Source organism: Pseudonaja textilis, chromosome 2, assembly GCF_049901715.1.
Source record: "Pseudonaja textilis isolate UNSWEBS1 chromosome 2, rPseTex1.2, whole genome shotgun sequence".
Lineage (NCBI taxonomy): Eukaryota > Metazoa > Chordata > Lepidosauria > Squamata > Elapidae > Pseudonaja > Pseudonaja textilis.
This window is the reverse complement of record NC_141991.1, coordinates 52,322,535-52,336,290: the sequence shown is the minus strand read 5'-3', so window position 1 is coordinate 52,336,290 and position 13,756 is coordinate 52,322,535. Positions and strand designations below refer to the sequence as shown.

The window sequence follows — 13,756 nt, the reverse complement described above, 5'->3', positions numbered from 1 at the left end:
ATGTGCCTTTCATCTGGAGAGAGGTAGACTGGGAAGAGGTGTCCTCTGATGGAAGACAAAGGAACAAAGGCAAAATGGAGCTGCCCTTCTCCTCTTTGTAAAAGTTCACCTGAGAAAGGACAAGTTTCCCCGTTCCTAACTAGTTGCTTATAGTTTGAGTTTTACCTTGTTTCTGCAGTAGATCATTTTGATTAATTCTTTTCAAGTGTAAATTCTTAGAATGTTTTCCCTCCTTTTAGTACATATAAATGAAAAAATAATATAAACAACAAGTACAGTGATATATTATTGCAGGATTTTTTAAAAAAACAAACGCAAGCTTTTTCTTTGCTCTTCCCACCCTTGAAGTATCCTCTGATGTCTGGACCTTCCATTTAAACACTCGCATATGCACATACACATTATCACAGTAATAGGATGAAATGAAGTTGCAGAAATGTCTACAAGCACACAATCAAATTCAGAGAGCGCCAAGTACTCTACATTTACAGCTATACAATTGCAGGTTGGAGAACACTCCTGAAAACAAGTGAAAAAGAAATCAACACAGAGCTCTCACTTGAGGCACAAATTAAGAGGTTCAATGTCTACTTCAGACACATTATGTGAAAATCTAGCTCTTTGGAGAAGGCTCTAATGCTGGAAAAGCTGGAAGAAAAGAGAAGAGGCCTAATAGGAAAAAGGTAGGTAGACAGTAGTGATGGCTATAAGACCTGAACAACCAGTTTAGGGACAGATAAGTTTTGGAGAAAATCTAGAATACTGCATCCAGTTTTGGTCACCAGACTACAAAAAAGATGTTGAGACTCTAGAAAGAATACAGAGAAAAGCAACAGAGATAACTGGGTGACTGGCGGCTAAAATATACAAAGAACAGTTACAGAACTGGGCAAGGCTAGTCTCATGAAGAGAAGGGGAGACATGATAACAGTGTTCTAATATTTGTGTGATATAACAAAAACCAAAACGTAAATAAAGGTCCTTTGATGCCTTCACCTTGGCTTCACTGTTCAATTGTTCACAGTTGGAGATTAAACCATCTTCAAAGTAACATTCCAAATGAAAGAAATACAATTCAAACTCAAATAGCAGATAACGAAGCAAAAAACAAAAACAAACTGCACTGAAGAAAGTTCCATGACAGACCAGGATAATTACACACTTCAGGAAGATAACCAAGTACAGTCCACTGGAAGAACGCCAACCAAGATAAACCTCAAGAAAACACGCTTGTCTCCAGCATTTGCTAGCACGCAGGTCCAAACTCTTATGCAGATCTCACACCTGCAACCCATGAAGAGGATCATGGCCCTCTTCTCCTGAGTAGATGTTTTTCCCTGATCCTCTCTTCCCTGCGTGCCCTAGGATGGATAAGGGATGGGCCTGACTGCTCAGCTGGCCTCTGCCCTTCCCCAGCCTCCTCCACAACCTCTGGAGCCACACTTCCACTCCCTGTTGGCTGTTCCTCCTCTCCCTCAGAGTCAGTTTCCACCAGGGGCATGAAAATTTGAGGGGCAATCACAGAGAGGAAGGAGTCAACCTATTTCCCAAAGCACCTGAAGGAATAACAAGGAATAATGGATGAAAACTGATCAAGGAGAGATTCAATCTACAAATAAGAAGAAATTTTCTGACTGTGAGAGCAATATACCAATGGAACCTTGTCTTCAGAAATGGTGGGAACTTCATCACTGGAAGCTTTCAAGAAGAGAATCCAACTATTGGATATAAAACTAGTAGTTAGGAAAACAGATATATTTGTGTGGGTTCTTCTCTGTCAATGCTTTAGGGTCAGGTGGATTCTAAGCAGAAAAAAATGAAGAAGTCCCAAAGGTGCTTTTTTCAAGAGGCAACTGGGCTTAGTTCTTCCTTGAAGACGTTTCGCTTCTTATACAAGAAGCTTCTTCAGTTCTGAGTGAAGAAGCTTCAGAACTGAGGAAACTTCTTGGATGAGAAGTGAAACCTCTTCAAGGAAGTTGCCTCTTGAAAAAGCACCTTTGGGACAATCATCACCTGGATAACTGAGAATCTTCATTGACAAGTAACAGAAACAAATTAGTTTTTTTTTAAATGGAGAAGAGTACTAGAAGAAAGAGTTAGATTTTTTTTCCTATTGCTACCATTGCAACACTAAAATCTTTTCTAGATAAGATTGTAAATAATGAGCTGGTATATAGCTGTGAGTAGTAGTAGTCAATGCTTCATGAATGGAACTGGTTATTTGAGGGCCTATCTCTCCCTGATTATGCCTAACTGTTCCATTAGACCCAGCAAAAAAGATATGCTCTGGGTCTCAACTATTAGAGAGTGGCAGCTCGGGGAATTCTGGGAGTTCACATATCTTAATGTTGCTGAGGTTGTGAACCTGCCTTAGAAATTAAATTGGTCCTGACTCTATTGGAGTTCCATGGGATCTTAAAGCCATGTTTTTTTTCTGGGGGCATTAAGATCAAGGTGTGTACCTAATTTTGTACAATGGCTGTATTGACCTGTGTTGGCTTTTGCCTCAGCTACAGGTTATATGTGTTTTGTTATCTTTTATTGTTTGGTATTTTTAATTATTGTTAGCTACCTATAGTCATGGATTTGAAATTGGTAGCCATATAAATTGAAATAAATAAAACCAGTCAACATTTTATGTGCATTGCCACATATATTTATAGTTAAATATAATAACACAACTCTGATGCTAAGGGCAGTATCGCCTTAAGAATAATTTAGATAATGCAATACAAGCTATTATTAAAAAGACATGACTGATGTAAACGCAAATTAAGGATTTTCCATCATAATTTTCTTTGTATTATACATTATTTCATCCATGCATTAGAGCTTCAAAGCAAGAACACACATTCTGAGCCTGTAATGTTGAGAATAGTTTCCATGTTTTGCCTTAATTACCACTATTATACTACCTTGGTTGCCATAACATCAAAATCAATGTTTATAGGCCTTCCGAGTCATATTCATAAGCTGATGAGTGTAAAGATGGTGTATATGAATACAGAAACACTTACCTCCTAAACTAATGCTAATGAATTACTTATACTATCTCTGACTGGAAATATGTCACGTCTTTAAGGATAAATTAATACCCATGCTAAAATGATAGTAAATGCAGCCATTTGTCTGGACTATTTTGTGAATATTGAAGTCAGGTACAATTTTCATCCATCTGACTTTGTTCTTTTTATTAGATATTTGGATTTCTAATGGTTATCAAGCTTACTTTGTAGCCAATTTCTGAATAAATTAGTTCTTAACCTTTAAGGGAGCTTTAAGACACCTAAAACACCAGTCAGAAAACAACCCAAACATCAAAAAGGAAGTTGGAACTATTTAGTGGCGGGGGGGAGGGAAATTGACCCACCATCATTTAGGTATGAAAGAAAGATTAGATAGCAGAGAAAATAAAAGACATCCAGCAAATAATTTGCTAAAGTCTTTTTTTCTTAAATTTTAAAATCTATTATTACTATCAGGACATACACAAGAATGCATTTTATTAACAGTCTGCTTATACGTATATTTCTTAAATGGACTGGTCAATAATACTTATATGTTTTATTTCTAAAAGTCACTTAGAATGTTCCAAAAATGCTGACTGGAATTAGTAAAGAATGAGAAGTGAAGCTAATAATGTGGTATTGGAACTATGCTTTGAATAAAAAAAGACAAACTCTACAAGTAGCCAAGTAGTAAGGAATACTGAGCTAAGTCCATACACTATGTATGACAGTATAATGCAACTTTATATATGCTAAAATGTGCTGAAAGTAAAAATCCCACACAGAAAGTAGTAGTGTAACAGCAATGCAGAAGTTAAAACAAATACCTTGTTAACATCTATACATTCCAGCTTGGAGATTTCTGCTATTTCCGGCTCTTCACTGCTTCCCTCGTCTATATCACTGTCTTCATCCTGAGCAGAGTCTCTCTTCTGTTCCCCAGCAGAAAACATGACAGTTTTTTTGTCATTGTCCATTTCAGCTAGATCCCCAGTTCCTGTTGTTTTTTTCTGTTCTGTAGCTTCCTCGTTTGGGAAATTCTCTCCTGCTACATTACAAGAAGGGCTGTCTATTCCACTATCCCTGTTAGGGATTTTGCCATTGCTATTCATCTCAACAGATGTGTCCTTATGGCTGTGCACTGCCACAGATGCTTTGCTGATGGGCACATTAGTAGAACCTTCATTGTTTGTGGTGTTTAGTTCTTTGATTTTGATTAAATCTGTATTAGACACTTCAGGACTACACAAGATGTTAGGCCCACTCTCATCCAGCTCTTTATTTTCATTTGTTGAAGTGCTGGAAGCTACCAAATCATAGACCATTGCGCCATGCTGTTTAGGAGAATCTGGTTCTTGTTCCATCTTAAAAGCTAAATTAATTTGATTTCGTTGACCAACATGTGTGGGTTGCCTGCAAAAATAAAGTTTCAAGATTATTGATGTGACAGATTTTAGGACCTCAATATGAACTCATAGACTGGGAAGAAGCAATAATTGAAGTAATCTTTAATCTATCACAGATTATGATACCAATTTTTTAAGTTTCCAGGGCCACCTCTAATTTTGGATTGTGGAAAGCGGTTTATTACTAAAGTATAACTAAACCATTTTCGGTGGTTTGGTTAAACCAATGCAATGACAGAATCTGAATTTTCTACCTCAGCACCAAAATATATTTTGTTGTCTTTCTAAGCCTCATTCTTCGCCTTGAATTAATATAACTAAAAAGCATTATACTTTTTTTAGAATATCTGAATGGATAATCATATACACTTGCCATGAATATTCATAAAAATATATTTAAACTCAGTTTTTAGTTTTTATAAGGAACAGATAAAAGCCACAAATTTGGCTTTTTATAATTTTAAGAACTATATTGAGGAAGTCAAGGCATTCGGTGGAATGTTAGACTGTGTATTTTTAGCTTCCAAAAACAAAACCCAGCATCTACAGATTATGATATCATGAAAAACCGCCACTTCCTAGGCATTTATAATATGAATATATTCATGACTTCTCAGCTTTCTGAAAAGTTTGTCAATTTTTAAGTAAGTGTTCTTTATAGGATAAAACACTCCTGACTACCCATATAGTTCAAGCAAACTGTATCAATACAAGATCAAACAGGAACAAACTTTTAGGATAAAGAAATATATTATCATAAACTCTTGGCTGGCCACTCATCAATACTACAATCCATTATATATTAAGAATCTTAAAAAGTGTTAAGACACTTTTACTTAGATGAAAACAAGTATTCCACATTTTGTTAAAAAGCCTCCATTGATTGTGAGATAGGTTTCAATCACCTCACCAGGCTTAAAATGGCCCAGTTTAAGTAATTATTGTAATAACCATCACTGTTATAACAAAACCATTGCCATTTTCTGTATTTGAGACTGTATGCCTCAGCTATTCCACTTTCATTGTAGCTTTTTTTTTTTTTACAAAAATCTTTAAATAAAGAGATTCCAAATTAACCAAACAGTCTTACCTTATCCTTTCAAATTTTTCAATAAGCCTGCTTATATCTGCTGAGGCATGTGTGGCTTCTCCTTTAGGCACTTGAGTTCTTGAAGACTTTGGATCTGCTGGTAAAGGCCTAGGTGGTACTGGAGGAATCTTCTCCTGTCCAGCAGGCTGAAGATGAACAGGTTTTGGAGGTACTAAAAATCCAAAACCAAAAGTTAAGTCTCTTTCATCTTTAAAGCTAATACAGAATAAAAGTCGAGTGCTCCGGGAAAGACTGTTCTTTTTCAACAGTTGAAGCCATGTAACATTAGATTACTTTCAAATATAAGCACACTGGTTTTAAGTGAAGTGGTACGAGTTCATGTTAAGCTAGTATCTTTTCAACTCTGACAGAACAAGTGTGACCACTTCCTGGTTGCTAAACAGGATACACAGTGTGCAAAGACATTGCAATTAGCAAAACTTCTAGCATACTTGTTAACGCAGGGCTGAACATTTGAAGAAGTGGTGACCCAACACTTTGATTACATTAAAGCCATGGAATCCTTCAAAGTTTTTTTTTAATCCTCCCATGCTTATTCTTCTGGAATCTCAAAATGCAAATTAAAAACAGCCCATCATTTCTCCTTTTCCCTTCCCCCAACTCTTTATAGTACAATATGCTAAATATCCTTCCTCTTTTGTCGCAGTCTTGAACACATTATTGTGACAAAAGCACTGCTGCTTGTTCGTGAGGGGGAGAAGAGAACAATGAAGCACACATGCACTTCAGTCCCACTGTGTGGGTCTTTTTTTTTTCTTTCCAAAACACAGCAAATCATGTGAAATTCTCACCCTCCTTGCAAGTAAGTAGTGCTTTTTAAAAAGCCTCCAAGCAGTAACCCCTAGCAACAAGGTCATGTGTTTTCATTGTTCTTTACAGCTGAAAGCAACTTTAACTGATCCTTCAACTAGAAACAGAAAAAGTGACTTAGGAGAATTAATGGCAATTATTTGTCTCTGCAATACCTGTGTTACATTCAGGTTTGACCTGCTTAGTGGGGGAAAATGCTAAGCATTCAAAATTTTAGAATGCTGTGCAAATGAGACATTAAAAAAGTATGTCCTGCTTTTATGTACTCTGGTCAAAGTATATTTCACTTCACAAGGGCAACATAAGTGAACTAAACGGGATTCAGAATTTAAATTTAGAAAACAACAGACTTGGTTTGAATTTTAAAAAGATATTTACACAAAAGGAGGAGCAAGAACAAAAGACAGATTTTTTTTTAAAACAAAACAAAATAATAAAAGCTAGTGAGAAAGCAAAAATAGAATATTAGAATGAAAAATAATTCTCATTAATCATCAGCCATAGTATCAAGGTCTTCACAATATATATGGTTAAAAATGGCAATCTCTGTCAATAAAAATTATTATCAGAGTTTGAAATCCAACAGATTATTAGGCATTCAATAAGGCTAAAAGCAAAAAGCAATTACTAGATAATTAGAGCTGAAGCCTAAATATGAGAACCAAATTGTACTAGGATCAACAGTTTGAATTCCCAGCAGTGTGGAGAAACTGAAAAAGTGCTCAGCCCATCAAAGTCTCCCACTAATGAAAGAAGTTGCTCGGACTGAAAATCAGATTGATGGGCTGATGGTTCTCAAGGCCAAGCTGAGATGTATTGATCTTTAGGTCAGATACAGAGATTTCATGGGAACCCAAATGATTTCATTAAAATAAAATATGCTTACTCATTGTTATGTATTTTTGTGTCCTGTCGCTCTTCTCAGAACACATTACTATTCCCTAATATTCATAGAGAGTCATAATTTCATGAGGCAAAAATAACTAAGAATGAAAAAACAGTAAGTATTTAAAAGAAACAGTGACAGATATAATCTGTGTAGACCAGTGGTGGGATTCCATTCTTTTTACTACCAGTTCTGTGGGCTTGGCTTGGTGGGCGTGGCAGGGGAAGAATACTGTAAAATCTCCAGTTACAGGTGGTATTTGTCGGTTCTCCAAGCTACTCAAACTTTCCGCTACCAGTTCTCCAAAACTGGTCAGAACCTGCTGAATACCACCTCTGGTGTGGAGTCTTTCTCTGTCTCCTTACCTAAATGCATATTGCTAAAAGGATGAACAGCCTGGTTTTTGCTAAATTTTATTTGATTTAGCCATTTACTGAAACAATTCTGATATTTGATCTAAATATGGTTTGCAGAACATTTTTTTGCATCAAAATAGAGATGCACAGATTTAAAGAAACTTCTCACCCAATGGCTGATTTCCTCATCCCAGGAAATAATCCCAAAACTCATGAGATTTTGCTAATTTTAATTTAATTTGGGAAGCTATGCTGTTTGGGGAATAGATTCTACTTTTCTGGAAGACTTTTCTTCTACTCTACACCAAGGCTGTCAAACTCCTAGCCCAAGGGCTGGATGTGTTAAGTGCTGGCCATGCCTACACCCGGATTTAGCGAAGGGGAAGAAGGTCCCAATATGTCATGTGTCACTGCCGTGATGATGTGAGTTTGACATCCCTGCTCTATAGGAATACCTATTCAAAGAGGGATTATGGGAAGAAATAAAATGTTTACCTCAATTTAAAGGAGGGAGTGGGTATTCATTAAAACAGAACATCCATTAAATATGAATGAGATTTTACACATGGGTATCTGATGAATGTGTGAAATGGAATTTTACACACGCTCAGAAGAAAATCCTCAGGTTACCATTCACAATGCAAAATGTAGTCATAAAGTATGATGTCACATGACCGGATTGTTTAACAATGGCAATCCCAGCACTTCCCACTGTTATTATTAAGCAACAATTGAAGGTTGTTAAATGAGAACTTTCTCACAGGTAAATAGATGGTGCTGGATGGAGGATGATGCACAAATGGCTGGCACAAGTACAATGGAGATGGTTGGCTGCTATCAGGAGAGGAAGAGTGCATGAGGATGTGTGGGTGGCCATCAAGGCACAATGGAAATGTGACAGACCAGGAGATGGTTGTTGCTGGGTGGTGGAGGGTATACAAATGACCACAGTGAGCCCTGTAGCTGGTGGAGGAAAAAAGTGCTGAGAGTATAAACTGCTCACCAGAGTGGCTTGCAACCTTCAAATGACCATAGGAGTACTGGGACTGTTTGATACTTCGAGTTGTAAGTATCACTCATTCAGCACTGTTGTAACTTTGAACAATCCCTGAACTTGTTAACTGAGGACTACTTGTATAAGCATAGTTTGTCTTCTGCACCTGAAGCCAAGGTCCATTAAATAGAGCTTTTATTGTAAGTTGAGTTACCTCCTTAGGTTAATTAGCCCTTAATTAGCCCAATCACTTCCTGAAACAATCTTTTCCAGCATTGTGACAAGTGCAGGAAACTTCTATTAGGTTCTCAGAGTTCCAAGAGTTCCCCAGTTCACATTCCCTAAAGTTCAAAGGTGTTATTTACTTACAACAGATTGTTTGTATTTCTCTACATAAAATTTTGTCTTTTGTCCAGATTCCAGACATAATAAATATATTTCTCTCCCATTTGGATTATTGTAATATGATTTATGTGGGTCTGCCCTTGAAGACTCCTCAGAAGTTGCCACAGGTCCACAATACAGCAGCATGGATAGTTATTGGCTTGTCTTAGAAATAGGGTACACCGCTATTTTGCAAGCTGCATTTTTTCCTAATAGGCTTCCAAGTGAAATTCAAGGTGCTAGATATCATCTGTGAAGTCCTTCGTGGGGATAGAGTTGTGTTATTTGCAAATCTTCTGTACTGCATTTCTTCTATCTCCTATAAATTCTGCTGGCCACATCAGATCTGTCAAAGCAATGGCCAATCAAACAGCCCAGATCCTTTCGGCCTTCTATAATGTATTGAAGATCTAACTGTTGTTACTTAGTTTGGGCCAGAGATGATTTTTCTCTTCTTTAGGCCGCACAGAGTCATTTTTATCTGGACACTAACATAAATTAATTAAATAAGTAAACTTATAGAAGGAGAGGATTTTCACGCCTAACATATCATTTATTCTATTTTATTAACTTACCTCTTAGATCAGAGATCATATTGCTCACGTGCATTTGCGAATGCCTAGAAGTTACAGATTTTAATGAATCAGAATTAATTTCTCCTACATAGTTAAGCTAACAATAGGAAGGGGGCATTGGAGAAAGTGATTATAATTAACTTCCTAAAAGGAGCCAAAACAGCCAGCAAAACCTAATCGCCCTATATAATTATAATGAACTTTAGTTGTATTCATTTCATACATCTATATTGTTCATGCAACTATATAAAACACCTGGTGGGTGACTATAACTGCATCTTTCAGTGTATCCATTTTTAAACATGACATAAAAATCACATTCATAAAGAAGGACACAGATACAAACCTTGGGGTCTTAACAGATGTTTCTTAGCCAACTGGGATTTTCTTTCACTGTGTTGCAACTCACCACGTGTTTCCAGCACTGTTCTTGACTTAATGTGACCATTGATTTGAAAATCAGGACAATCTGGAATAAAATAATGAACTATGGTTTAATTTTTATTTATTTTATTTTGATTCAACCGTTGAGCCAATATTAAGAGTGATACTAAAATAATAATTGATAGGGCTATAGATTAAAGTTGTCCAGCATTTTAGTTTTGAATGGAAACACTGAATATTTTTTTCCATATATGCATGGTCATATACCTGCTGGTAATTTCTTAAGCCACATATTTCCTTTCCAGGACTTCATGACAACAGTTGCATGATATTCGGAAAATGTGCTACTTTTTTAAGGAGTAATTGACTTGTGTTGCATGAGTGTTGGACAGTCCTAGAATTTGCTTTATTGCATAGGTTAGGTTACAGAATATTAGAAACTCGGTATATGCACCTTCATTTACTTGTTTGTTTTTGCCATTTCTTCAGAGACGGACTTATTTATCATTGACTACCATGCAATGTAGTCTTATTGTTGCTAAGACAACTTCTCTTTTTGAGTCTTAGTTTCATGGGGAAGATAGCAATAGCAATAGCATTTAGACACCATCCCATAGTGCTTTACAGCACTTCTGGGCAATTTACAGAGTCAGCAATATTGTCTCCAACAATCTGGGTCCTCAGAAGGATGGAAGGCTGAGTCAAAAGGATGGAAGGCTGGTTCAGGATTGAACTCTTGGCTGTGAGCAAGTTTGCCTGCAATACTGCATTCTAACCACTGCGCCACAATGGCTCTTTGGTAATGTAAGATTGTAATCATTTATTTGATAACACCCAAATGTCCATTTGCTTGTATTCTGTAATATTTTAGAAACTTTGCTTTCCTTCCCAGAATGATAAAATTCCTATACATTTGCTATTTTATGTATTCTATTCACAATGTATTTCTATCATTCTCCTACTTTTTTCCCTTAGTCACAAACTTTGCCACTTCATCATTCCACCCCTAGCATCTTTCTTCATGTTTCCGATCACTGTAAGGCCACATACTTCTGAGTCACCCTTTAACGTAATTTTTTTTCACTCTATTAGGAAGCTCAATATTTCACCATTCACTGAAAGGTAATATGTAACTTTCACCAATTTATGAATTGCTATCATCAAACAACAGATGACGTCAATTCATGTGAAACCAATTCATACTTTCTCATGTATAATTCAGCCCTTCCATTCATACTTACACCTATACCTTCATTTCCATCTTTCTCTTTCTCTATATAGGATTCTTTCAAAGATTGCATGGAAGTTACATTTTTTTGTACAACGCAGAGCCATTCTATGGCAGATAAGAATATCCACTAGCATTTAACCTAGTTTGTAGGCAGTTAATAGGTTTCTGAATACAGTTGAAAGAGCTGATTGTTCAAAGATTGCCTACTTCAGCCAACACTAAATTATATGTTTTCATCATGAATGATGATGTTGACAGTAGGTACCACACATGAGATCTGAGAAGGATCAGATCTTGCTTTTCAGCTTAAGTAAGTTCTATCCTGGAGAAAGAATTTAATTTCAGAAATACCATCCTTATTGGTATTTTAGAAGGTAATCTCAACAGTGCTTTTTCACACAGCTGTTAGTTAATGATACTTTAAGTACTGAGTTAGGCACTTAATATGGAGGTCAAATCAGGGCAACGTTATATTTTATTGATTTTCAAGATCAGTTTTTGTGTAAACTTAAGTATATAAGATCAATCCACCTTAATTCAGATATTTTATACTTTCCCTCTCTCTTAGCATTACAGACAACATCAAGGGTAGGTTTCTACCGGTTCTGTCCACCTCTGTAGAACCGGTAGCTCTGAAGAGCAGCAGACATAGAACTGGTTCTATGTCTGCTGATGTTTTTGCCTACCCGCCCACCCGGGCTCTTACCTAATCTTTATTTCCTGATTTTTCAACTTCAGCTGCTGAACGAGGCACAGCTGCAGTTAAAAAAGCAGGAAAACAGGGCTGTTTTAAAGGCTGCATCTCTGCACACAGCATAATGATGACAATTTACAGGCCGCAGCTCACAGTGTGCAGGGAAGCTCGTAAATCCCGAACTGGTAGTTAACCCTGTCATTTCCCACCTCTGGACAACATAGCTATTTTTCTTCATTTTATTTATTTATGTTAGTTAATGTACACTATTATTTATGTCTCTTACATCCCAAATCACAACTGTACACTTTTCATAGCCATTAGAATGATGTAAAAATCCTGATTTCTACCACCAATCATAGGTCACCTTCAGGCTTTCTTATGTCACTTTTTAATAACACAGAGAAGTAGTAGTACCGGCCCTATGCCTTACAGAATAATACATTCTGATGGTCAGAACAGTACTGTCCTGTTTTGACATATTTTCATCAATATCCTATAAGCACAACCAAATGCCAATTTATTTCAATTTTATTTCAACACTATTATACCTTGTCAATATTGTTATTCTATAGGATAATTAGCAAAGTGGCATACTATTGCCACATGCTGGCATCTAAGACTGATATAGTGTGTACTAACAAACTCAGAAAAGTGGAATACTTAAATTACTATATAATTCATTAATAGCCATGCCATGTTTATTCTTGCTATTTTGTTGCAGTATTTATTCATTAGAAGCTGCAGAAGTGAAAGCCTGTGCAAAGAGTACTTATTTTCCCAGTATGATCTCTAAAATATGGGAAACTTATGGTGTCCAAAACAATTCTAAATGTATGTGCTATCGATGTGGGAATGTAAGAACAAACAGTATACTATGTATATATTGTACAGTATGAAATTAACCTTCCTTCCTAACTCAGCATGTTGGGAAGGCACTATGTTGAATATGCCTTCTATATAAGAGGTTTTGTTACATTAAACTGAATTTATTTATTCATGAGCAGCTTCAATGTTGCTTTAAATGTGTAAGGCAGAATTCACTGAAGTTCCAGTTATTTATATTAAACCACTTCCTTTTCAAGAGTCACCACCTACATCTTAAGTGAAAACTAAAAGCAAGCAACATTATATTTTTTAAAAATCAACCTCCTCTTATACCTATTTTTGTGCACTCTCTGCATACACATTGCTATTTGTTACTTATTTACAAAGGTATAGTATTTAAAACATACAAGTTTTAGTACAGAAATAAGGAAAATCTCTGCCATAGGTTTGCAGTCTTAATAATAAAAAGAGTGGACAGCAACGAATAGGCACACAACATAAAATAGAAATTCAAATGTCAGTTAAAACAGCAGTATACTTCAACCACAAACTATGTAACAGTTAGTTACCAAACTATGGCAATTCAAATCAGAAATACACTACAGTATTGGTTTGGATTACTAACAGAACCACAGATTTAGAACAAACCTTTAAAGCCACTAAATCTCAGCTCTGCCAGGCAACCAAGGTAAGGTATTCTTGAGAGTTGGCTGTCTAACCCTTGTTTGAAATGTGGTGTAACAGGTTCTACTTTCAAATTAATTTTGCTATTAAGAATTTTTGCCTCTAAACTCACAATGTGCAACGATTTAAAAGGACAACCCCCTTAATGAATTCCAGTTGAGTTGCAACATTCTAAGATCCTGGAAATTTTTCTGATTATGCAAACAATGTCAGTCCATCAGGTAGCAGGCCTTATGCCATGAATGGTTTTATAGGTGGTAATCAGCGCCTTGAATTGCACCAGGAAGCTAACTGGCAAGTAGTGCAGCTCACATCACAGACATGTTCCATGGGCATAAGATGGCATTACTTCTCACGGCACTGTATTGTGAACCAGCTCCAACTTCCAAATGTCTTCAATGGCAA

General features: G+C 36.4%; 1 protein-coding gene across 1 annotated transcript in view; it reads right to left on the bottom strand.

Moving 5' to 3' along the window:
* The window catches only part of FGD3 (FYVE, RhoGEF and PH domain containing 3), a 46,354-nt gene extending 32,955 nt beyond the window's left edge, over window positions 1-13,399 (bottom strand). Inside the window, exons 1-4 of the mRNA XM_087923883.1 lie at window positions 13,316-13,399; window positions 9,877-9,999; window positions 5,505-5,676; window positions 3,836-4,421 (exon numbers count right to left, since the gene is read on the bottom strand). Coding sequence (XP_087780009.1) covers window positions 3,836-4,372 — 537 coding nt within the window. The 5' untranslated portion in view covers window positions 4,373-4,421; window positions 5,505-5,676; window positions 9,877-9,999; window positions 13,316-13,399. The remainder of the gene's footprint in view (window positions 1-3,835; window positions 4,422-5,504; window positions 5,677-9,876; window positions 10,000-13,315) is intronic.
* Between the last annotated feature and the right edge of the window lie 357 nt (window positions 13,400-13,756).